Raw genomic sequence first — 26117 nt, 5'->3', positions numbered from 1 at the left:
TACGGTATGTGATACTGAGCAGCTGAATGTGTCCTACATTAAATGTCTCTAATGGACTTTGTATTGTCCAGCTCTGTAACAGCTAGCTTGTATGCCAACTAAAGTGTTCCTCTTGCTTCTGTACACAACACTTCTTTATCATAGTGTGGCACACACTCTGGATAACATTAGGTAAATGCTCTAAATGTAAATGATCAGCACTAGCTGATCATCTACAGTGTGGACAGTCAGTGCTGTGTGTGTCTCTGGATCAGAGGCAACATGAGGTCACATTTCCCTGATGGTGCAGGGAGGCACCAGGGCGTGGCTCGGGTCAGGAAGTGGAGGAGTCACACTAAATTCTTGCACGGAAATTGGTTGTGTGTGTACTTTGCACATAATGGCTGTACACTCTATGTGTGTGTTGGAGGCAGTGTTTGGCTACAGGGAGTTGACAGGCAGTGTGTAACCAAGCTTTATATGAAGACTTGTTGTCTGGTGGTTATAGTAACAACACACAGCTAGCAAGTGTTTGACTGCAGCTGCTCTCCCCCTGCTGTGCACCCTCTTCAATGTTTAGAGATAGCAAGGGTCTATTTACCAGGCTTTAACCCTTCGTAGCCCTCCAGTGAACACCCAGTATATGTAAGAAAATTGAGATGATATCTTCATAGCTTCTCTAAGAACAAATCTTTCATTGTGCAAGTTATTGCACCAAGTTAATGAACTGTTACCCACAGCAGCTGCAGCAGTAATATTTTGATTTACTGAGTCATTAATTAATGACTTAATGGACAGATAGGCTGTGTCTTTTTAAATAATACAGACTCAATCTTTTACACTATATTAATATGACTGTATCAAAGGGTGCATTCGCCTACACTAACTTTATCTGTTATTTTATTATTTATCTTTAATATGTGGTATATACAGTAATATGATCTATACATCTACTGTATGGCCACCTACTCTGTTGTAAACAAATAACCTGAGCAGGGTATGACCCAAACTATGGGACTCAACCTCTTTCTGTCTAACAAAGGCTCTGTTCTGCTTGCCTGCCAGACCCAAACCCACACAAAAGGCTCCTTCTGCCACCACTGCTATTGTTCCTGCCCGCTGCCTTTAGTGCCTCACACTGTCGCAGTCTGGATGGACGCAGCCACACACCCTGGCAACACACACATTCTTAGACGCACTCAACAAGCATCCAGACAGAAAAGCTCATGCAGATGGGGAAATGGAAAACCCAACAGTGGACCTGTGTATTTCAAAAAGTAACTAACACTTAACAGTGACAGCATTACATTTAGCTGAAACGGTAGTACAAAAAATAAACATTACCAGATTTAGAAAATGTGGTTCCCTTGCTGCTATAAGGCACTTCAGAGAAAAGCCTTCACTATCAGTAACACTGATCAGATTTACAGCCCTGCATCAGTTTATCTCCACTAAGAAATAAAAATGACTAATGTTTGGAGTGGTGTTATATTTGTTAGATCATTAATACTTTTAAACTTGTCTGAAAAGTGCCAATACAGTATGTTGACCAACAGTGTATACCAACAGTGACTTACCGACACAAGTGCAGGTGGGGAACTCTGCCTGAAGATCCTTGGAAGGAGTATGCAGCAAGGTCTTGGTGGGGGTGTCTAGGTAGCGAAGAGGAGACTCTAAGAAGCCTCTGAGAGATGGAGAAGAAGGCAGACTGTCCTTAGTGGGCGTGTCCTCCTCAGAATAGCATGTGGTGGAAAGTACTGCTATATCACCCGAGGTTTCAAGCTTCATGCGTTTTGACAGTGGAGAACACGGCATGCTGAATGTATCCTGTAACACACTCTGCTGCTGCTGCTGCTTGTCCAGAATGGCCTCCTGATGCAAGGAGAAATCCCTCTTAGAGCCTTCTGTGGATGCCTGGTTCAAGGTGGCTTCACTTAGGGTCCCTGACTCATCCTTGCTGACTTCCATCTCCTGATCATCTGGATGAGGTGTGGAGTTGGCTTGAGTGGCAAGAATTAAGGGAGCTGACTGAGGGGTGGAAGATGATGCGGAACTGAGGTCCTGAGGAGTGGTCTGGGACCAGTTCCTCGGTTGAGGGGCTGTGGCGGTCTCCTCCATGGGCTGACTGGCAGGTACGTCTGGGACTGCATCTCCAAATTCAGCCTCAAACTGGCGGATCAGTTCTTCATACTTCGGGTCGATGTTGATGACACTCTGTAATTGTAAGGTGCTGGATGGAGATGTGGAGGTCACAGGTGTGGTGGTGCTGGTGTTACTGGAGGCCAGGCTGCCCACTTCCTCTGACTTCGCATGGGCTACAGGGGACACAGGTTGGGGCTGAGGGCCCATGAGGGCTGGAGTGTGTTCTGACAAAGCAGTGGAAGAGGGAGTCATTGAGGAGTTGGAAATGGATACCTGAGATTGGGCTGGGGCAGGGAGGCCTGCAGCAGCAGCCTGAGTGGAGTTACAGTGGAGGGGCAGAGAGGGAAGAGGACCTGGTTGCAGGCTGGTCAGGGCCGGGGCTCTGTCCATCATGAGGACTGGCGGTTTTTGTATGGAGATCTGAGTCTGAGGCAGGAAGGTTGGCATGGAGGCTTTCTGCTTGGTCTTCTTGATGATTATCTGTTTGGGTTTGGGCAGAGGAGGGACCGCAAGCATCCCACTCATAGCTTTTATGACAGGAGATCCTTGGCTGCCTTTTTTCTTCTTGGGTTCCTGTTTGATGGCCAGATGTGGCAAACCTTCTGCGTCCATCTGTGGCCACCATTTTTTCAAGTTTTGACAAACCATAGGTGCACGAGGGCCTGGTGCTCCAAAGCCAGGGGAGTGGTTAGAGAAGAGGTTCCTCTTGTAGTGAAGGTGCTGTTGCAGAGCTGCCTGAGTGGAGTGGCTGATGGCTGCTTGGCCAGGAGACAGGGGAGTGCCATGGTAGTGCTGACCCTGCTGCTGACCATTAGCCATGCCATAATGTCCCATGGAGGCAGTGTGATGGTAGTGCTCACCAGAGTCTGGTTCTTGCTTTATCCTTGCCAGTGCTGGGTTGTCCTGGGCCTGGATACCCCCATTCTGGTTCAAGATGATCTGCTGTGTGACTGGAGGCTTGAAATGAGCATTGCTGAACTTGCCACTGGTGTCACCCAGCAGCTGTTTCAGCTCTGACATGGGGTCTGAGCTGCTGTGAGGTGCAGCAACACAGTGAGACTGGGGCTCAGATTTTATACACATCCATGGGTTCCTCTGTTCAGAGCCTCTGCCTGAGCCCTGCTGCCACTGCTGGGGATTAGGGCTGAAGCCTGGGTGTTTTCCCTGACCTGGGAAGGGAGAGGTAGAGGATGGCAGAGGGGTAGCATGGGGTGGCTGGCCTTGGGATTGGGGCCTGTGGTGCTCACAGGACGTTGGGGCCTGCTGGATGGTGTGTAGTCCTGGAGGGACGGATTGAGAGCGTGAGGAAGATGAGTGGGTGCATGGAGAGGACGGAATTAAACTAGTGCCATTGGGGGGCTGAGATGGGATGTTCTGGGTATGTTGGTGGTGATGGAGGTTACTGTTGTAGGAAGCTTGACCTGGACAGCCATCAGCTCGTGGACCAGTACCACATAACTGGGTAAGGGCTTCTATGGCAATGGCTGTCTGAAGACTGATGTTCTTTTCCTTGGCTATGGAGAGCACCTGGGGAGAGCACGGAATCGGGGGTTTGGGGCAGGGCACTTGGTCTGGGTGAGGGCCTTGCGTTCCCTGTTGTTGCTGGGGGTATGAAGAAGACAGGCGGTGGCCACCATTCATTTGGGGGTACGGCTGAGGGTGATGCTGCAAACGGGGTGGCTGTGCGTAAGTCTGTAAGTGTGGGGGAGTATCAGCTATCTTGCACGCATCTTGATCCTCACCGGTTGCCAACTTAATCTTCTTCTCCAGCCATTCAAGGTAGTCTGGACAGTCGGGCCCATCACAGTTGCAGTTGGGGGGCTTGTGACCATGTTTGGCTTGGCTCAGTGCTGTCTGTAGGGTGTTCAGGTCTTCTGGAGGTTGGCAGCTTCCCTCATGAGCTCCTGCAGAGAGTTTGGCCTGGGTCCCCTCAGCACCCATCTCCTTGGTGAACTTCTCATACAACTGGGCTGTGTTAGGCTGTACGAGGCACGGAGAGGAGGAGGAGGGAGGCAAGGAGCCAGCAATAGCAGAAAAAGCCACCAGATTGTGGGCATCCTCCATGTTTGCGTGGTGGACAGGTTCTCCAGGGGTTGTACTGCTGCTGCTGTTCCAGCATGGTTGCTGTTGTTGGGTGTCACTGACCTTGCCATGTCCTGACACCCAGCACTGCCTTGGAGGCACGCTTCCTGCCCTCTGCTGCTCTGTTTCCATAGATGTCGCATCATCGTTAGGGTAGCGATTCACCCCATTGGCCAGTTCCAGGCTCAGCGCGCCTTCCTGGAGGCGGTCATGTGACCCAATTTCCATCTGGCCTCCACTTCTGGGGCCATCCACTGAAGTGACTTCGCGAACAGTCTGAAAGACAACCGTGGAGGGAGGTTAGTGAGGTTTTAGGAATCTAATCAATCCAATATGTAAAACAACATTATACACTGTACATCAGACACTTGAACAGATAGACCTCAGGTGGTGCTCTTTTGCACTCTGTCTAGACAAGTGCAATTTTTTTCTATTTCTTTTAATTATTTTTCATTTCAGTTTTTAAATTTGACCAATGGCATTAATACTCAAAGTGTGTTATGTGCCTGACAACTGCATTTAAGTCGAGCCTCTGCCCCTTTCTCTTCAAATTCCCTTGTGGCAGTCGCATACAAATCAAGCCCCCTGCAAAGCCTCAGCATTGCTTGTCACTGTTGTGACATTAAACCACTATTAAAACATCGAAAAAAAACCTGTATATTTTAGGCAATAACCCGCCATTGAGCTTAACAACAAGTAAACTGGGGGTTTACCAGCTGCCCTGTGTGAACAGAAAGAGACGGTGAATTTCTTTCCCACTTCCACATGTTTTTTTAAACCAAAACTAAATTTGAAATAAAGTTAACTTCTCCCACATTGCATCTCTGATAATCAATTTTAACAAAATGCAGTTTGGGGCTGCGGTGTGTAAACAGGGCAGAGGAGGAGTGCCGAGCTGCATGCATCTGTTTTCTGGGATACTTTAAGAATATTTAAAGCTTATTTAGAAGATAATTATAGGAATTAGCATGTGACTATTTAAAAAATCAAAGAGGAGAAGAGAATGATAAGAAGACTAGAACAAATTGAGAGAGGAGAGCAAAGGAAAAGGAGTGGAGAAAAAAGAGGAGTTTAGCAGAGCGGAGAGGAGAGGAGAGGTTTTCAAGTCCCTTTATTAAATCATTTCAGCAATGACTGAAAACCATTAAGTTCAAATCAAGAAAAATGAAAAACAAAACAAACAAAAACAGAGAAAAACTGCTCCTGAATAAACAGTCTGCCAGACACAGTACGTTAAACAACTACTCAGAAATGATATACCAGCTCTCCATTCCCTATCACAGAGCACATGACACCCCCAACAGTCCATCTTTCTTTAAAGTACTGTAAATTGTCCACAGATTGACAGTAACAATATTCCACTCTGAGCCAGGATTTCAAGAGTGCTTCTAAGACCGGCACCGGCTCCACACTGCCGGCACCCTGAGTCCGGTTCCTGCGAGTCAGCCAGATAGCCAACTTGGCAGAGCCCAGCAAAAAGTTTATCAAAGTGAAGAGGAGAGGAGAGGTAACTGTAGTTGTAACTGTACGTAGGCCTACTCTGTAGTTCGGAGGGTAGACTGGTTGATTTATTATTTTATTTATTCAGATTTTCAATTTTCAATTTTGTGTGTAGAGTTGTTGATTGTGATGATTCTTTACTTGACAGACTACTAAAGTGTGCACAATGTAGCATTGTTTTCTTTGTTGTTGCCTGATTTCAATAAATAAAAAAATGTAGAAAGTAGAATGTATGGCAGCTACTAGATGTATGAAATATAGATATTTTGACACCTCATACGTAACCCAAACAGACATTTCCCTGCTCCACTGTGCACACATGTACTGTATGTACTTAGGCCTCAAGCTAATGAAGCCCTCTGGTGCTGGCAGATAGAAACCTCCTTGAAGGGTGCACTTTGTGTGTGCACAGTTTGTGTTTTTTGCACCAGCACTTTGCATGTGCAAAAAAGAAAGAAAGAAAGAAAGAAAGAAAGAAAGAAAGAAAGAATTGTGAAAGTGATGTTCCTTTTTACACTTGAGCACCTGCCCTGCAAACTGTCTCTGTGCAGCACTACTGTACATTAGGCATGATTTTGAATAATCACCAAATGTCTGTTTAATAATGGCTGTAACTGAATAAAATAAATTGGTGTTTATATCTGTATTCCAAGAATCAGTTGACAGAATGATAAATATCAATCATCAGAGTAATATCAGACTCCATTCCCTTCTAACCAGCTCTTATCCAGGATTTCCCTCCCACCACTACACTGAACATACAGTGCTGCAGGGTCAGGTCAGTAGGGCTATGGAAAACTGCATTAACTATTGCTTCAGTGGAGTGTTTTCATAACAGGCAAGTGTTTTGTCAAGCAAGTCACAAGTCATGTAACATGGTTTCACTGTTGTTTATAAATGGACACTGTGCTCCAGATCAGTTGGACTATGCAAAGCAGGCAGTTGGGAGTTACAAACATGTCACCCATTGTGCTGGGAGACTGTGTGTGGCAGAGGTGGGGCATAAAATACACACTGAATTTATCTTATCTTAGTTATCTTGCTCTTTGTGGACTTATTGTTTAATTGCTACCTTTAAACTTAGAAAATTCTCTTTACAGAGAGAGTGCTTCTATAGGAATATGTTTTCCAGTTGTTCATTGAAGGCTTATTAGTGTCTTTTGACTGCAGCGTAATTGAGTGTCTGAAGTGAAGTGTGCAGTGCAACTCTTATTCACTGGAGAGATTATCAAAATCCAAAGACATTTTCATCCAAAACAGGACTTGACTGGTAAACTGAAAATTACCTGTATATCTGAAGAGCAATATGTTTAAAATAATTTGTAACACACAGGATCTAAGATACAAAGCCAACTGATCAATGACCACTCTGCCCATGTTGGTAAAAGTCCTTTTACCAACTGAACACCACAGCTGTTCAGTCAGTACACTCACAATAAGGGTTTAACCATTCATTACAACAATATACAAGGAAGTTTTTTCTGGTATGGTTCTGCTCACATGATGTTCTCCAATAATCTGAGCCAAACTGAGATATACAACATTTAATGAAAGCAAACAAATATTTAAAGAAAACCCAATGCTAATAAAGAAGGAGTCTACCAAAGTGATGGGAATTAAGTTGTTGGAAGCAAAGCAGTGTGTAGCAGTGAAAGTGCAAAGCTCAGAGTTGGTGAATGCAGACATAATGGGCACCAAATCTAGTGTTAAACAAGCCATGGACATAAATGTTTGGATAGCAAATGACATGGTGCAATAAAATGACTTCCGTAACAGGCTAAATCGCCTCATGAGAAATTGATGCAGTGATGAAAGCACAGGAAATATTTAGTTGACTTGCACACCTTTTCCTCACAAGTCAAAGGACCCATACGTTTTTTGGGAACATATGAGGAAAGACAAAGGACTACAGCATCCCAAGATGCTCTCTGGAATGTTCCAAATGAGTGATGGGGATAATGTACTCTGCCCACATCATGTAGACTGTGGCTATGAGGCCTGTCATTGGCCGCCTATCTCAGACAGTAACAAAATTCCTGCATATTACCGTTTTCAAAATCTCCATTGTTACATGAAACTAGTTTTGTACAGCCACCTATCTACATACTTTACTGTAGCGCTGTGCCTGAAACAACAACCACAACTTTAATTACAACTTCAGTCATTTTACAAAGCCAGGGCTTCCCTCTCCACCATAACACATTGCCTCCTGTCACTATTTTGCAAGGGCACTGTCATGGCTTCCTGGGCTTAATGCCACCTAAGACAATTGTGATTGGTTTAAAGAAATACAAACAACCCATTAAGACAGCTATGTAAGACTAGTGATAATGTAGACTCTCAAGTTTTGTGCTATTATGTTGAACTGACTCCAGAAACAGTGCATAAGTAAGGCAAACACTGGGCCGAAGTACAGAGATACTGACTTTCATTTAAAAAAAAAAAATCCCACAAATGACAGCACAGCGCTCAGCACAGTAATGACAATGTGTCACTCGATCAGTCATTTGGGTCAAACCACCTTGCACAGGTGGGACTCTAATCCTCATTTTAATTCACTATACTTCAGTAAAATGTGTAATTTGTCAAAAAAAGTAGGCTGTATGTTTTTGATGGTGAAACAGGAGTTTTTCTCTGAGGAGTTTGGACCATGCACTTTACTGTACGTTACTGAAATAAGGGCCTCTTTCAATAAATGTTTTGACCTTTTATTAGTTTTCAAACTATTGTTGCAAACAAATCCTTGTCTTTGCTATCAGTGATTTATACAGCAAAAAACAAAGTGACAACTGACTGCTTCTGACATTACCACCTGATCTATAACTGAATCGATCTCTGGATAAGTAACATGGTAACAACACCTGTATTTTAGATAAACTGTTGTCACAGATGTTAATTTTTTTTTTACTGCAGGAAGGAACTGCATTCCAGTATATGACATACAGTGAGTGAGCAAAGTCTGGCAGATAGAGAGCAGATATACTATGAGCAACGACATTCAGGGAGCCTTTCAAACTCTGAGCAAGCCTAAGCAACTGCTTGCTGTTGCAATGAAAATAGTACGGAGGTGCACAAAAATTCGTCAAAATAAAACCAGGGTTCAAACAAGTAACAAGTTGCATAGCCTGTTCGCTGATGCATGGAGCAGGTTAGGACATCTTCACTGGACACCACTGAAACAATCTGGGGTTTGCTGGCTCACATGCTTGTTCATTCACATTGCGTCCAGTAAGGAAGAGGTGTGATGGGAAGTGTCTAAATATTTTATAAACATGCTGGCTAAGAGTCACAAATAAAGGAGTGATTGCTTCTCATGTCTTTGGTCCTTTGAATAGGTTTAAAGACCGTCTCAGGCAGTTGGTAACTCCTATCAGGAGCTGATCGGTGCAGCTACTTATCTCACTTCCTCTGAGTCAGAATTGGGCTAGTTACCAGTAGCTACATTAAAAAGTGCAAATACCTCACTTGGACTTGTGTGAAATTACATCTTCTGAGCATTAAGTTTATTTTAGTCTTAAAGCACCAAGGGGGCACCAAGTTTCCCCCATAAAAAAAGGTGTAGACGATTCACAAGTAACTACTACATTTACAATCTTGGCATGTTGAAGCCAACTACGGTGCTCCAATTCACTTGAATACTAAAATGTTACTTGGAAACAGTATTCAGCCCAGGTTAGCTCCTCATAGATTATTATCAAACTGTGTCTAGAGAAACAGCAAACAAAGATAATCCAAGGGCAGGCTCAGAAATCATTGACAGAGTTCATGTTGTGGCTGAACATATCTAACAGCCTTGTGAGAAGAAAATAATGTCAGAATCACTTTATAAATACATTTGTGTTAACCCAATAGATTGAAGCCAACACACTGTGGTAATGACCTTTTCAATGTCTAAATCTTCAACCTTTGTGTGTACTATGAACACACAACATGCACCTGCTGTATGCCTCACATTGTACAATAGTGACAAACTTCCATGCAACAAAATTCTGGTTGCAAGTACAATCCTTCACTGACGGAAGACACAACAAGAACTGAACTAAGATAGAGTGCTGGAGATAAAAGTAATTCCTTACACATTCACACACTAACCTCTGGCTAGCTGTCGGTCTCACACCCCAACATAGATTTGAACTGGTTCCTGATTCAGAAGAGTCAGAAAAGACCCAACATGGCCTCTGTTTGTAGATCCATCAGTGTATGACAGTAGAAGTGAGCCTGACGTCCAGCTTCCCCAATCATTTGAATATTATTGAAATGAGCCTTTGAAGTGGCTAATTACTGGACAGGCAGTATGCTCGGCTCTTTTGAATCCACCTTCTGAGCTGGGTGTCTGTTGGGGGTCCCAGGGGGTGGCGGTGGTATTGGTAAGAGGTGGTGCGGGGTTGGAGGGGGGGTTGTTGGGGGTGGCAATGAACAGCCGGCATGCAATACGTGAGAGGCCCCATGTCTGCACTATCAGTGGCATCAGACGGGAAAGAGGAAGGGGGGGTGTAGCTGTGTACGGCAGTTATGAGAACTGCAGTGTGTTGAAACATAGTGACTGCAACACTGCACAACCTAACATCCCACAATCAGTCACACTGACACTCTCTTTTCCTCTTTCTCTGAGTTGCATATACAAAACACTGCCACAGACATGAGTCACGTGGGTTTAAAGCACCTCGAGCTGCACACTGAGAACAAATGGACTTTACTCTGCTTGGCTGGTGCAGATAACAAATACTGCACTGCACACAAAATAACAGATCTTTCAATCATATGATCAGAGCTTTGATTAACCTTGATTGACTTTTTTGTGCATCTATATGCTGGTCCAGGATGGAAACACTGTGCTCACACCTGCAGCGCTTTACACCTATGCGGGTGCCTCGGAGTGTACAGACCACGTGCTTTGACAAATATTTACACCGTAACAGAGTCTACTCTCTTGCCAGGAGTTCATCTCAGTCGTTTCTCTAAGTGTGTCACTCTATGTCATGTTTGTACATGCTTGACACACCAAAAAGTGCATCTGAAAACATTAACACACCTGACCGAAGCAGATCTTGCACAACCTGGTAGACCAGACACTCGAGTCTGGGAGCCCTTTAAACAAGCCTTTACATCTCTGTGTGAGAGTACTGTTTAACACTGACACTGCAAAACTAGAGGGAGGAAACAAAGCCTTTAAAGATCCTGCTAGTGGTGAGGGGGCTAAGTTCAGACTGTGGTAGACAGCTGAACCTAAATCCCACATATACAACACATGCCCCCCCTCCCTCCCCCCCTCCCATTCTCCCTCTTGTCCTCCTCCTTCTTCCCCCACCCCTTCCTTTTCTGCCATGCAGAGCTGGAACATGAGAGAGAGACCCTGACAATATGAAGCCGGCTGAGAACCCAAGGACCAGCGACACATACTTACGTGGTTCTAGACGTCCAGACGAAGTAGCCGGTCGTACAGCAGGATGAAAAAGAGGAGAAAGAGAGGAGCATGAGACTTGCTTGCTGGCAAGCAGCCCACAAGCAATCCAGCCTTGTTGGGGTTGTATTCCTGTTTATTTCATCCAGTCTGTGCGGCGCACAGACAGAGCGAGCGCGGATATACGCATACATGCATTCACACACGCACACACAGCTACCCGCACACACACAACACACCTCCCCCCAGCGCAAACCACACGTTTCTCATTTCTCTCTTGCCTCTTCTTATGGTCGACGCTTTCTGTTCTCTCCTTTTTCCTTTCTCATTATCTCTGTCTGCTCCTCCCTTCCCTTTTTCAATATCCTCTTTCTTCCTCACGGCTACACATGCAGTCGGCTTCTCTTTGCAGCCCCCACCTTCCCCCCCTCTCTCTCCCTCCCTCCCTCCCTCCCTCCATTCCCCTCCCTCTCATGCAGCCTCTCCCTCCATCTCCTCTCTCTCTTCTGTGTGTGCAGAGCGAGAGGCCATTATCTGAGCCACAGCGGGCACGTACGGAATGGAGGAGTGTGCAGTGAGCAGAAACAGAGAGAGCTGTGGGGGATAGTCGCGAGTAGCGGCAGCCTAGGAAACAGCACAGTGCAGCAGAGCTCTTACCAATGAGAAAACCTCTCTGTCACTATCCACGCCCTTCAGCACTACTTGCTCTACTGCATTAGATGATGTTACATTTCAGGCTATGTTGTGTGTTTGGTTTGTCCACAAAAGGTGTTGGCAATTTCGGCTATGACAGCGCTTCTCTGCTTTCGAGTGCAGAGGCGAACCGGTGGCTGCCAAGCGAATACACAATCTCAACTCACAACGGCGTCAACAGGAAAAAGGAAAAGGAGCAAAGAAAAGCAACGTTATTATGCTTGTTAATGCCTTCTGCAAACGGTATCTGGTTTTCCTTACGGAGATTTCGTTCCATGTTTGAGCGTCTAGACTGGGCTCAGCCCTGGGCCAAAGGAGAAGCCACTGATAACGGTTCTTTGATCTTCATCTTCTTCCCCATCCACATTCACATCCGTTGCCCATTGATCGCTTGCAACATAAAGCTTCAATCTTACACCTGTGGCTGATAATAGATCCTCTATCAAGGCTGCACGCAAAGAAAAGAGAGAGTTTGCTTGATGAAGAGGGAGCTGGCTTGCTGACGGTCTTACTGGCCCTTCCTCCAAGATCCAAAGGATACAGAAGAGGTGGTAGGTTTCTGATTGAAGGAAGCTGAGGGTCGCTTGATATACAATCATTCATCAACACTCTATGTCAACCCACTCACCTACAAGGGGGAAGAAAACGGAAGAACGATGGGGATATGATTACAACAGAGGTAAAAGAACGAGACAACTACGCTGGGCAATTGAGAGGGAACAGCAGGTGACACTTCGACATCAATGAGAAAGAGTAGCAGGATGAAGGGAATGGAGACACTGAGGAGAGGGAAGACAACAAGAGGGAAGTCTGAGGAGAAAGCAGAGTCGCTCAGTTATGATGTGACTGATTCTGTAAAGGGAGCGGAGATGATGATGAGGAAGAAGAGGGCGCAAACACAAAGAGGATTTTGCAGGTTGTTGCCAAACGAAGACAGCAACCACGAGTAATCAACCCATTACAGTTCGCTGAGGACGAAGGACTGTCCTCTCCTGTCCACTAGATAATGTCCTCTTGTCTCCTCACCATTGTTCTGCCTTGGCGTCATTGCCATTATCATCATCAACGTCGTCATGATCGCTGGATGTTTCCCCTCGCCCACTTGCTGGCTGACCGGCCTTGTGGCGTCTCCTCTCTTCTCTCGAACATTGCTGGAGTTGTGGAGCAGATTTAACCAAGAAGAGGAGGAGGAGGAGGGGGGGAGAAACATGGCCGTCCTCCCCATGCAGATCGTTCAGCTCCTGCGTAGTATTTTCCCCTTATATTACTGAGCATGTGCCGGCTACACCGCGCTATGGCTGGATTAACTTCAGTAGCCTTTCCCTGCTTCTCTTACTTTGCCTTACCCTGTTTCTCTTGATCTCTCATTTCTCTGGCTTTGTCAAAGTGCCTCTGCCTCCCTCTCTTGATTTGCCTCTCTGTTTTGTTTCCTGAGCCTTTCCTCCTTCTAACATAGCTTATTGCATTACTGTTCCAACACTTTCTGACGCGCCCGCTCTCTGGCCCTGTAAATTGCACACTGTCTGTCTCTCTGTTGCCACACATATTCGTATATACACACACAGAGATGAGCGTCAATCCCAAAGAGAAACACAGCGCAGCCTAAGCTGTCTAAGGGAAGGAGAGGAGAAGTAGAGCATTAGGTCACATGACCAGGGAGTGCCAATGAGCGAGAGGGAGAGCAATGAGCAAGAGAGGTAGAAAACACATGTGGCGATGACGTAGCTACATCGTCACCGTCATCATCAGTGTCTCCCACCAGGGCGCTTGCCTCCACCACTGGGTGGGCACATGTTTCATCTGACACATGTGCCCACTCTCTACTATCACCATCGACACACACCAACGGACACTCGAAAAACATGCTCTTTCATTCACTCCACTCGCTTGTGCTCGCTCACTCACTCCTCTGGCTGCAATGACACAGCATTTGGAGTTCGAGACCCGACTTAACCCCTGAATCACTTGCTCTAAACACACAGTTCCTCATTTTAAAGAACTACTGAACACAGCAGACCTTTTCTATCCTTTAATGCTATGCTCCTATCAAAAAACGTATACAACCTTTGCCACAATAATTCATTTGTCAAAGCTAACGTTCATTAGGACAGATGAAGGACTAGGCAGACCAGCAGTTATCAAAACTGGATCTAATTTAAACTGTGCTATAAAGGAAGGACATCACATGGCAATCACCGTTTTTAAATGAACATCAAGAAAGCAGAACAAAAACAAGCTGAACTTGTGACCTAGGAAAGAGTGTCGCGCTTCACCAAAACACATTAAGTCATATTGTAAAAAGTGAGTCTGTCCCTTTTTACAATATGAAAAAAGTGACAGACTCACTTTTTACAATATGACTTAATGTAAAAAGTGAGTCTGTCACTGTCCATGTACATAGCTGAGTAAAACAAAGAAGTATGATTTGACCTCAACATCAACATAAGAGAAAGAACCACCTTCATAACAAATACAGCTGTTTCCAACACAAGATGCGGATACTAAACAACACATAGTAAATATAGTATATATATGACAAAATGTACTGTATGTAGGTAAATAAAACTAAATCATAGTGAGGCTAATCTTGCTTCAAACACATGCTCTTTGATGACTCAGTCAGCAGAATAAAGCAGATGTCATTTCAGGTAAAACATTTCGGGTATTTACCTCAATCAGGTTTGGCTGTGTTTGACAAAAGAAGAGAAATTTCCTCGATCATTTAGATAAGCTACAACAATAGAGAAGGTCATAAAGTATGCTCATGACTTTAGTGTTATGTCTTTCTGTGTGATTAAAGCCATACACAGAGACAACACCACCATGCTGCTATTCAGGTTTGCCCAAGAGAGCTGTCCTGACACCACCTCCTGAACACAATCAGTTACTCCTCATCCAGATAGCAGAACAATGTGACAGATGATAACTGGAAGAGTAGCCTTGCCCTAGTTAACTTCTTATTCAACTGTGTTCATTTCACATGACACTAAGCCCTCAGGACAAATGATAACAACAGCTGAAGTACCTAAACTTTTCAGTGAAAATGAAATGGAAAACACTTACGGTAAACCTGCTGTAACCCGGCATTGAGAGAGGGAGAGGAAGGTTCAACAGAGACTCCGATTCTCACATCAATCACTTCATCTCACAATCTCCTCAAATTATCGTTCAAATGAGTTGTTTCACGCCCTCGTCTCTCTCTTTCTCTCTCTCTTTCTCTCTCTCTCTCTCCATTGCTCTCACTCTGTCTCTCGCTCACTGTTTCTCAGCAGCGCAGAGGAAAGGTCTTGGTTGTAGGAGGGATGACTGACAACAAAAGTCCATCCTCAGCAGTGTGTGTTGGGTTGGCTTGCATATGACTAAGCCTGAGTCATCTTTCTCTTTTCTTCTCAACAAAGTCCTGACATAAAACCCTCACACACACCGAAACAAGCTTTTTAAAATATTACCAGCACATAGCAGGTGGGAGGGCTGCGTGTATGAAACGCACAAAAGCCAAAAGAGAATAACTTGTTCTGTTTCAAGGGTATCATGGGTGAATAATTATTACAAGAATTAATGTAATTTCACTATTTAAACACCTCCATCACCTCTCATCAGTGGGAGGATTTGCACCATCTGAGGCAAAAAAAAAAGAAGCTTTTCCTAAATAACTCATATGAGCATCACGGTCATGACATGAGGGTCCTTTTCCCCTCCTCCCACCTCTTCCTGTCAGCTGACTCCACCTCCTGCTCCCATCTACCTTCATACGCCCCCAACCCCCAACCCATATTGCCCTGCAGTCTAAAGACATCAAGGTCATCTGATCTGACACACTCTGTGACTCTCCCTTTCCTTCCCCCCTTCTTTCCCTTTTTTGCTCTCTATCACTTTATCTTTCAGTTCCTTATCTTTCCTGCATGTTTCTCATCACATACACACAGAAGCAAAAACACTCAACATAAGCACACTCTGGAAACAAATGCAGAGGCACGCTTTAATGATTTTCCACACACACATACAAACACACACACACACACACACACACACACACACACACACACACACACGCTAGTATGCATACAGTATTGGATTGTTCAGTCAGGGTCACTGGGTTTATTGGTGGGCAGGACAAGAGGCTGCAGAGCTACACTGAACACATCATACTAAACAGAGCAGAAGCGTCACAAACTGTTTGAGCCTGGTTAAACAAAAAAGACTAATACGTTACTGGAATCTCTTATTATTACGATTTGTTAATTATTAATTTCGTCCAGTTTTGTCTTTTTATGAACAATCAAGGTACAAATTGTGTTTTGTTTTGGATAGCACTGATTTCAGTAAAATGATAGACAGTGCCTTTTTGTATCAGATATGATACATCCTCCGTGAGAATGTGTAACCATATGCAGAGTATGTATGTATCTATGAAAGCACTGTATCTATCCATCTGTCCGTCTATAATGAGTAACACACTGTTAACATATTGTTCATATTTTAGGCATCACCTTGTTATTTCAACCTTGCATCTGCCTGCTTGGCTGTTTCTCTCTCTTTGTCTTTGCCTTCATTGCCATCTGTCCCCCCTCCACCTGCACCCATCCACCCCCTCCATGCTCGCAGGCAGGATGGTGTTAGGTTCAGGGTGTGTTTGGGTGTAGATCGTAGTGCTGAGTGTAGGGTAACCAGTCTGAGTCATACCTCCTGACTTTCGGCACGTGCAAGTCGGCACGCATAGCCCAGCTGGGGAAGGCCTAACACCCCCCCCCCCCCGGACCCCCTCTTTACCACTCTTCACAAAGAGAAAGGGAGGAGTGGTTTGGAAGGGAGGGGAGAAAAAAAATGGAAAGGTGGAGATGGGTGGGGGGCTGTTGAGCAGGGTGGAGCCACTAAAAAAATAACAAGGAGGAGGAGGACGAGGAGGGGGTGCTGTTTTTAAGAGGCAGCTCTTTGTGCCTGAGGTTTTGGGACATGAAAAGAAGGAGAGGATTGTAATCAATATATAGAATATGATTTGGGTTCTGAGACAAAGAGAGTAGACAACAGACAGGAGGGAAACCAATGGAAAAAAGTGAGCTAAAAAAAAAAGAGAACATTGTGTACTACTACCTGCCAGGCTAATGTGTGCCAAGTCATGGTAAGAAGCTGAGCGGTCAAATGTAATTGGAAAATGATGTAATCATTGACAGAACACAGTTGTTTCAAATACTAGAGCAATTGTCTTCAGGCGAGATACATCACAGCCTGAAAGATTATGTGATGACTTTTTGGAGATAATATTATGGGGTTAAAATCAGAAACTGCTCAGAGTTGAGAGGGAAAAACAGACAGGGTGAAAGCAAGAGAAACCTTCCTCAGCTCTGCACAGTGGCTGGTTGCCAGCCTTGTCTCTCTCAGGACTTGGGCTAAGATTAGCTTCCCATATGTTCAAGTCAGGCGTAGCCGGGCTTAAAGGGCCAGTACTCCACTGTGCACTATGAAGCCATGTCGGTCTTTACATACACTAAATCATCCAGATTGACAATCAATGTCAAAATGTATTTTTAATCATTCATATGGAAGTCAGGCTCTTAGAGGATGATGACAGGATGATATTTTGAGAACTACTGTGCATTTCTGGGCTACTTCCAGTTGTATGTCTTGTCTTGCATTGTAATTAGTCCAATCCACCACCTTTTCTGGAGATATCAGCATCCACTGAATTAACATGAATATACCTTTGTTGTTTCAGAAATCAATATTTTCATGCGCTTGTTCCAATAGTCTGTGTTGAAAACTCCAACAGCTGTGGCGCTGTGTTACATAAAACCTGGCAGCGTCGGGCAGCAGTGGGATTCAGGATTGTATAAAGTGGGTGCCCAGCGGGAGCAGAGGAGCAGCCACCAGAGAGGTGAGAGTTAAAGAGCTCGAGCAACAGCTGAGGGCTCCTCCCCCTGCTCTTTCCATTCATTTTTTATTAACTGCGGCACCAGGCGGCCGACAACCTCCCTCCGACATCAAACACGGATACCACCAACGATGCCAACAAGCCACCAACCACAACTCGTCGTGCCATGCAGGGTATTGATCCAGCCCTGGTCTGGGCTGTGGGCTGAGTCCAGCCATGTAGGCTGGCACATGCAGGAACACAAGCAGTGTAGCAGGACAGACAGTGCACAGACAATTATCTGCTAATTGTCATTAATCAGAGATGAAACTTGACAACAGTGCAGAGCTTAGAATGTCCATATACATCAATGACTACATGCAAGTGAGACAATTGTTGTTGACTACATACATTAAAATGTCACCTGGAATACCATGAGAGCTTACAGGATATGATGATTTCAAGTCCTTGGGGTGTCTTTGATAAAACAGCTCTTTCATAACCATTAAAGAAAGCCTATGCAGCACGTCTACACATGATTCACTATAGATACTATAGATGGTTGTTCAGTGGGTGTTAGCAACCAACTCTTGCTGGGTTTGCATGCAAGGTTGTAATTTAGGTTAAACGGGTAAATGTAGTTAGTCACCTTTTTCAGTGCATACAATGACTCACTATGAACTAATTCATATAATCAGTACTATCAGACTGAAGGAGCATTCTGTAAAAAAAAATAATAGTGTGACCTTGGGCTGCATCTAATAATTATTGTCATCATCAAATTATTATGCCATTTATTTCCACAATTTATTGGTATTTGTTGTCTATAAAATGTAAAAACAAAAAAAAAAAAATTCAAAAAAGAAAAGAAAAAAGATTCTTCATTTGCTATCATCAATGACAAAGAAAAGCAGCAAACTCATACATTTAGGAAACTAACACTAGCAATGTTTGAAAACATTTGCTTGAACAATAATTGAAATGATTAATCTATTATCAAAATAGTGGGGATTAATTTTCTTTTGATTGACTAATCATCACAGATCTGGTGTAACCAAGTTAAATGAATGCTTTTCTGGACATATAATTTATTTCAGTTTATATTTTTGATCATTAAATGCCTTTTACTCCAGTATCTTTAAACACGGAATATTACAAGAGAATGAGATATGTCATTTATCAACCAAAAAACAACATTTGAGATGAAGTTCCGACCAAAGCAAGACTGTGACAAAGTGATACCAAGATCAAAGGGAAACTGTCAACTATATGTCACAATTAGATCACTGTTTGCGTGTCAGGGCACATGGGAAACAGAGCTGCAGTTCTTTACTGACCGAGTGGAAACCTTGCAGAGCAGTAAATACATCGAAAGCCAATGCTGAATGGAAGAGGTGATGTCAAACCCTCCGCTTCCGGGAGCCTGTACTATAAACCAAACCACTTACTACACAAATACACACACATACACACATGTGGTGCCGGCTAGTTGGTCATGTGACCAACCTTGGATGCCGGACTTGAGCTAAAATTAAAGCAATGATGTCATCAGACATTCAGTGTTGCCACGGAAACTAGGTCAGTGTTAACCCTTTGCGGACAAGGCTGGGGATTCCACGCAAGGCTAAACATATGATTAACAAACGCTCCATCTGCCGTCACACACTCAGCGGTTTGAGTGTTTCTACTCTGCTTTTGACTCTTTCCCACCAGTGTACTGTGTGAAGTTCATCTCATGTAGAAAGAGGAAATCCTGTGTAGGGGCGCGGAAAGAAAAATCACGCGTGTGCAGTCTTACTGTCTTATAATGTGTTGTGGTAAACTCTTACTTCAGTTTTGCTTCCTGAACAGCAAAACTGAAAATAAATCATTGAAAGTGCTGTCTGGCTCCATTTTAACCATGTCTACTATCACGAAATGTTTTTATGCTCCAACATCTTGAAGCTGTTGTGTGGATCCTTAAAATACTTAATGATACTGTATAACTACTTATTTAAAATGTCAAAAATAGTGCTGTCAGCTTGTTGGGTGTAGACTGGGTTTGCTTTTGTGTAACCAGGGAAATGTTTGACAAGGAAACAGGTCCTCACGAGATAAACACACCACCAAGGACAAGGCCCCTTAACAAACAGGATCTCAGGAAAGCCACAGAAGCAGACAACACAAACTTGTTTAACATAGTGTAGACCTCTTGTCACGAACGGACAGTTGAGTGATTTTTTCCCTCTGCAAACCAGATGGTCGTATATACCTTGTAGATAAAGAGATCATGTACATAAGGATGAGGATTAGAGCAGGCTAAGAGGTAAGTTAGAGGATGTCACTGAGCTAAACCCATTCATGACATTTGAAACAGACTGACCTATATGTCATATGACTGGTGACGCAGCTCAATGTATCTCCCGGCACAAATGTACTCGAGTCATACCTTGTCACTTCCACATGTCTAGGTTCACACAACACCGAAATGTTCCACTATGCATGTGATGGCAAGTCAAATCAAAGCTTTCTTTCTTCTACTTGGAGAGGACATCACAAGATTCTTAGAACTCAGACAACAGCTTGTTCGGTGCTCAATAAATCCTTTCTCTATGAAGCCTCGCCGCTCAAACTTCCTTTCCACATAAACACACAAGCGTGCCCCGGCTCGGCAAGCTGTAGAACAGCAGCTCTCAGCGGCCACACGCCACAGGTTACTACGCCCGACAGTCAAACACGTACGCATGCGTGACCCACTAACTTTTACTCCCTTTACCTCATTTGACTCCAGAACCTAGGAGAAGAAGGACAGCCCCCCTGGCTCCTGAGCCAGCGCGTAGGGTTCCTCCTCCTCCTCCTCCCTCCTCCTCTCCCTGGTCTCTTGTATCTACACATGCTTGGCTCTGGCACCAATCAGCGGGCAGCGTGGGGCGCTTTAAACTGAGGACGCCGCTACTTCATCACTGAGGCGCTCAGCTCACCGCGGCTTGGAGATAAAGCCGAAGTTTAATATAGTCCGCTTCGGAGCGGGGCAACTAGTACAGGAAGGCAGATGCCTAGAGATGACTAATGCACCTTTATTTCTCTCTGCAATCATATCAGGGCCAATATAATGAGCTCATGTCTTCGCCGGAGAGAGCAGTAAATAGTCAGATGACATCTCAGCGACACAGCGGTGAGAATCACAGCCTTTTCTTTGTAATAGGTGTCGATGCTTAAACCCATTCACACAAATTCATTTACATATACATACATAACAAAACTAGCAGAGCGTAGTCAGGTTTGTAAAAGTGCACGTGCGAATACACACATTGAAAGAGTAGGGGAACTGGTCCCTGCCTTGACTAACCACCACATTTACACCTCATGAGAGCATCACTGCACCGATGAAATAACAGCTGAGAATCAAAAGCAACATGGACAGAGATTATGAACAGATGACAGAGAGGACACACACAACAGTGCAGAGACACAAACCCAATGCCCTCTCTTACCTCAGCTGCCGGTTCAGGGTTTCCCAAGCAGCCTCGTCGGTTGTCTTCAAAATACTCCACCTGTACGGCCATTCAACGGAACGTGGGGGGGGGGGTTGTTGAGAAGGAGACAGAGAGAGATGGGAGGGGGTGAGAATAACAATCAATAGAATAATGCGACAAGGGCCTGTTCAGAAAGACTCGTCATTAAGGACAGTAGGTACCAGGTATGACATGTAAGCCATTTCACATACAATCTCGCTATCATTCCTGTCATCCTCAACAACCATCAAGAAGCAGCTGTGCACACAAATGTCTTTTCTTTGATTTGTGTTCAAACTGTGATCCGGCACTTCCCTCTACTGCTGGGACAGAGAATGAGAGACAGCGAAGCCAGATTCAATTTCAATTATAGAATTATGTAATGTCTGTATCCCGACCTGGCGCAGCCTTCCTAATATATGCATTAGACAAGCCTGCGTAACCCAGTTTTTTAAAAGGGTAAATTGGCAAAACGTGCACAAGTGTCAGTGAATAGGCTTGCTGAGAGTGAGATGCAATGGATGGAAATGGTTCATCAAAGCAGGTCTGATTATTGTAAAACAATAGCATCTTCTTATTTGGCACAGCATGTCCCCCTTGTCTATACAGCCCTGGCTGTCTCAATGTTAAATGATATGTTTTGCCTCGAGCTGTTCCCCAGTCCCGCCAACCTCATCTGGCCCCCTCCACCACCACCCCCCCCCCCCGCCCCCCCACCCACCTATCAATCCTAAAATAGTCTGGAATGATGAATATTTACCCTCCAAGCCTCTGAGCTGCCTTGGTTTGTACTCCTCCGTCCGCTGGCCGAATCCCCATCAGAAGACTCGGGCTCCCTCTTGTCTTCACCTCTATCCTTCTATCCCTTTCTTCTCGCTCTCTCTTTCTCTCTCTCTACCTCCCCTCTCTTCTTTCTCGGTCTCTCTGTCTCTCTCGTCTGTTTTCCAGCAGCCCATTCAGGAAGCCATCTTGTGTTTTTAATCTGGTTTAACATGAGCCCTCGTACGCACGCTCTCTCTCTCTCTCTCTCTCTCTCTCTCTGTGTCGCTTGCTCTCTAGCTCTACCTCCCTCTCTCCTCTATCTCTCTCTCCTGCTAGTATGCCAATAGGTCTACCGCACACGCTCACACACACACGTACACACAAGGGATTTTTTCTCTGTGATCGCTATCACTCCTTCCTCCCACTCGATCAGGTCTTTTTTCTCTTCTGCTTCTGCATACATGATGTGAATGCCCTCTAAACCACCCCCTCCCCCCTCTCTTTCTCTCTCTCTCTTCAGACATATACACTCATGAACAAATGTACACACACACTCAAACACACACACACACACACACACGCACAGAGCTCGCTGGAGAGACGTCACGCTAGAGATAGCACACAAAGGCAGTCCGTCCGCCAATCAGCGGCCGGGCTGGGCTCTGCTGCTAGGGTGAAATAGAAGGAGAGCAAGTGAGGGCGGAGAGAGAGAGGGAGAGAAAGAGAGAGAGAGAGAGACTGGAGCTAGTAAAAAGAGGAGGTTAAAATAAAAAGGGAAGGGGTCTGTTGTGCCTGCGTGTGTGTGCAGCACCATAAAAGGGAGGCTGACATAAAGAGACAGAGTGAAGGTGGACGGGAGGTGTATGTGTGTTGGGGGGGGCGAGGGGGGGATGGGTTCTCTCTATGCCTGTCAATTATCTCCTCAAACTCGCCTTCCCTAAACAATGCCTCTGGTATGTGGTATCGCTGAGCACCATCTGTGTCAGGGCTGCCTGCAATAACTGGACTGGACTGCACAGTGCGCACACACACACACACACACACACACACACACACACACACACACACACAGACCCTCTCAGACTGCCTCACAACCCCCCGCCTCTGACAGGCAAAATGCACAATTACACAGCAAAGCCCAACATGCTGACTCAAAGCAAGTGAAGATGCAGAAAACGAGCACAGAGCCACTGATACTGTGCAATGTTCAGAGAAGTACAAAATAAAGCTACATAAGTGCCATAAGCAAAGTTCTTATGTCAGAAAAGATCAGGAATCATCAGAGTGAAATGAATGATCTCTAAAGCATACACGTGCAAACACTGTGTAAGCTGCATTTCTTTTATACACGGTCTGTTTGAGAATGACATATCAAGCATATTTTGGAAGCTTGTGCTCATAATGTTTACATTCTGAGTATGAAAGATCATCTCCATGTACCTTTTTAAACCAGACATCAGCTTACGTTCTCTCCAAAGCGCTGGACATTCCCACAAAAAACAAGGGGAAATGGTTTGGTGCATATCAGTAAAGAGGTACCGCTGCATTGATGCATTTCTCCTTTTTAACGAAGCCCTCTTAAAAACTGTAAATGATCAGCTTTTGTGAAACAGGAAGTCTGACAAAAACAAGTGCGCCAAAGCAGACTTGTAAGATATTAGAAATCGCGAAGACGTGCCAGAGTAAAAAGGGTTGCTGAATGAGTAACCGCTGCAGGACAAGACAAAGTCAGCGTAAGTTCATGTAAGCTGCCGAAGACACAGCGGATTGAGGCGAAACGGACAGACAGCGAGAGGCAGACAGAGACACAGAAACAGAGAGGGAATCGAAAAGAGAGAGGGAGCCGAAGTGTGGCGTGGTGAGGAGAGGCAGCCACACAGTGACACAGCATTTGTAGTGTCTGTCTGACGCTCTCATATGGCATGGGAAATCCCCTCTGCTGACGTCACACACGGGCCACGTGTTTGTACGAGTGTGTGTGTAAGTGCATGTGTTTATGTGTGAGCAGAGGCGTGTTTGCGGTAAGCTGGACAGTGAGAGCGGTGGCTGGGCTTAAATGTGCTTCGTTACAGGTTGTCGGGATAGTTGTAGTGCTCAGAGCAGTAGTCGTGCTATCAGTGTAGTCGCAATGCGAGCGTTTCAGTGAAGGCAGCAGGAAAAGTAAGAGTAACTATCGCTCTGAGTTTACAGTAACAGTTTAAGTAATCACTCTAACACAGCTAGGCATGTCTTTGCGAGAGAGAGTAATGCAAAGGAGGAATAAAACATCTAGCAAATCTCTCGTTAGATCAAACCTTCACTCCTCTTTCAGACTGTCAGCCTTCAATGGACACCTTGCAATCACTGATGGAGCAAATCCCATCTACTCCTAGACAGCGTCATAATCCTGACGTACGCCTGCCTTCATTCAACCTCATTTCATTCACAAATGCCCTGTATGCTGTTCTGTTCTTCGCACATTTAATAGAGACTCCCCAGATGTGCTTACAAACCAACCCTTCATACAATCACACTCACTACACACAGATGCAGGGGAGGGAGGCTCATCACCACTGTTCTGATAACGTGTTGTAAAAATGTTGCATTTGGTTGCAGAGGATGGACAGAGGAAGATGAGGGTGCTGGGGTAGTCTGTCTGCAATTAGACTAATTAGTCTAATTAATGATAATGGTTGAGCTGATTTGTTCCAATCTTACTCCACTGCACATCCTTATGGTAACCCCACTCCTCTGTTTCACTCACATGAACAGTTACAGTCACCTGTCTCAAGGGATTCACCTGGAAAGACAGCCTGAAGCCCATTATTGACTGAATGGAATATCAAGCAGGTTATTAAGAAAGAACAGGCTATGCGACTGTAAAGGCTCACGAGTAAAACACATACTGAATGGTTAAATTTAGTCTGTTGAATTGTACATTAATGGATTGTATGAAATCAGATGGTCCTGCATTTTGTTGACGAGGTTAAAGCTGCTGCCGATATTAGCATAGTGCATCAGTGAGCAGTTGTCACAGTACAAGATGGAGGATGTGGTTGCCAGGCAATAAGGGACTCAGCTGCTACATCCATACCGAGGTCAGAGGGCAGGGATGGAGGGATTGGGGGGAGGGATATTGATGGATGGATGGACACTTGGTTAAGAGCTTATGGAGAAAAGCTTCTGCACATCTGATGCTGCAGCACATTACACTCACCATTGTCTGTATACATAGTGGACCAATAAACATCTTTGTTGGCCAGAAGTGTTTTTTTTTTTTTTTAATTAAACTGTAAAAGTATCTGAAGTGAGATAGTGTTGGAGGCAGGGTGAGGTGAGGCCACGAAACTGCTTGGCCTGGCTATGGTTTCAGAAAATTTTTATTATGAGAGTCGACAATATAACTAGCCAGTGTCTAGGGGTGGGTATCGTTTAAAAAATGATGATGCCAGCACCAATACCAGTAACCATGGGGTGTTTTCACACCTGTAGTTTGGCTCTTTTGGTCCTGACCAAGAGGAAGAATTGATGCATCATTGCATTAACTTCTGTTCTGGTTCCTGTTTACATTGAATTTATACAAACATGCCATGTGGAGTAAACATGAAGTTATAAAGACTGAAAGGTAACTTGCTGATTGGACAGTTGGCAATTGTCATGCGATTGCATCATCAGTGCATCATCAAGACCCATGTGGGGAAATCAAATTCTGGTGACAGACAAAAGGTAATGCAGCCTTTTAATGCTCATGATGTTTATATTTATGTTGTTCTGTCTCAAAAAGAGCCCACAAAGAAATAACTGATTAGTGGTATTATTAGTACTATTATACTGCAAATTGACTGCATGTAATTTGGGGCTTATTACTGTAGACATACTATTTTTAATGGACTTAATAAACTGACAAAGTAGCCTACACTGAGTCCGATACAAGCACAGCAGCTTTAACAGCTTTTGACCAATTAATCAGGGAAATGGTTACCAAATTAAAAGATCACAGACATATTTCAAGATCAGCAGATGGATTTATCAGTGCCTGCTTGGAAGTGGACCGAGACTCACCTTTTCAGGTGGTCTTGGTTCGGTTGTTTTGTCCGCTCAAGGCTTTCATGTGAGCCCAAACGAATTGTACTATCTGACGAAATCCTCCACAGCTTGTCTAGAAAACACCTAACAGCGTAGGTGTGAAAGCATCCTAAAAGTGATACTGATACCAATAGAGTACGTCATTTGAGAG

General features: G+C 44.6%; 1 protein-coding gene across 6 annotated transcripts in view; it reads right to left on the bottom strand.

The window, feature by feature from the left end:
• tet3 (tet methylcytosine dioxygenase 3) overlaps positions 1 to 26117 on the bottom strand; it is a 55756-nt gene that overhangs the window by 19259 nt on the left and 10380 nt on the right. The window contains exons 1-3 of one of the 6 annotated variants that reach the window (XM_049577776.1): positions 21900 to 22355; positions 21119 to 21178; positions 1557 to 4479 (exon numbers count right to left, since the gene is read on the bottom strand). In XM_049577776.1, the coding sequence (XP_049433733.1) occupies positions 1557 to 4431 (2875 nt within the window). In that variant the 5' untranslated portion in view covers positions 4432 to 4479; positions 21119 to 21178; positions 21900 to 22355. Of the gene's footprint in view, positions 1 to 1556; positions 4480 to 9795; positions 9941 to 11103; positions 11524 to 14860; positions 16532 to 21118; positions 21179 to 21899; positions 22356 to 26117 lie in introns of those variants that run through there. The other 5 variants (XM_049577772.1, XM_049577773.1, XM_049577777.1 and 2 more) reach the window with 5 other exon arrangements.

Source organism: Epinephelus fuscoguttatus, linkage group LG6, assembly GCF_011397635.1.
Source record: "Epinephelus fuscoguttatus linkage group LG6, E.fuscoguttatus.final_Chr_v1".
NCBI classification, from domain to species: domain Eukaryota; kingdom Metazoa; phylum Chordata; class Actinopteri; order Perciformes; family Serranidae; genus Epinephelus; species Epinephelus fuscoguttatus.
This window is presented reverse-complemented; position numbering and strand designations above follow the sequence as displayed.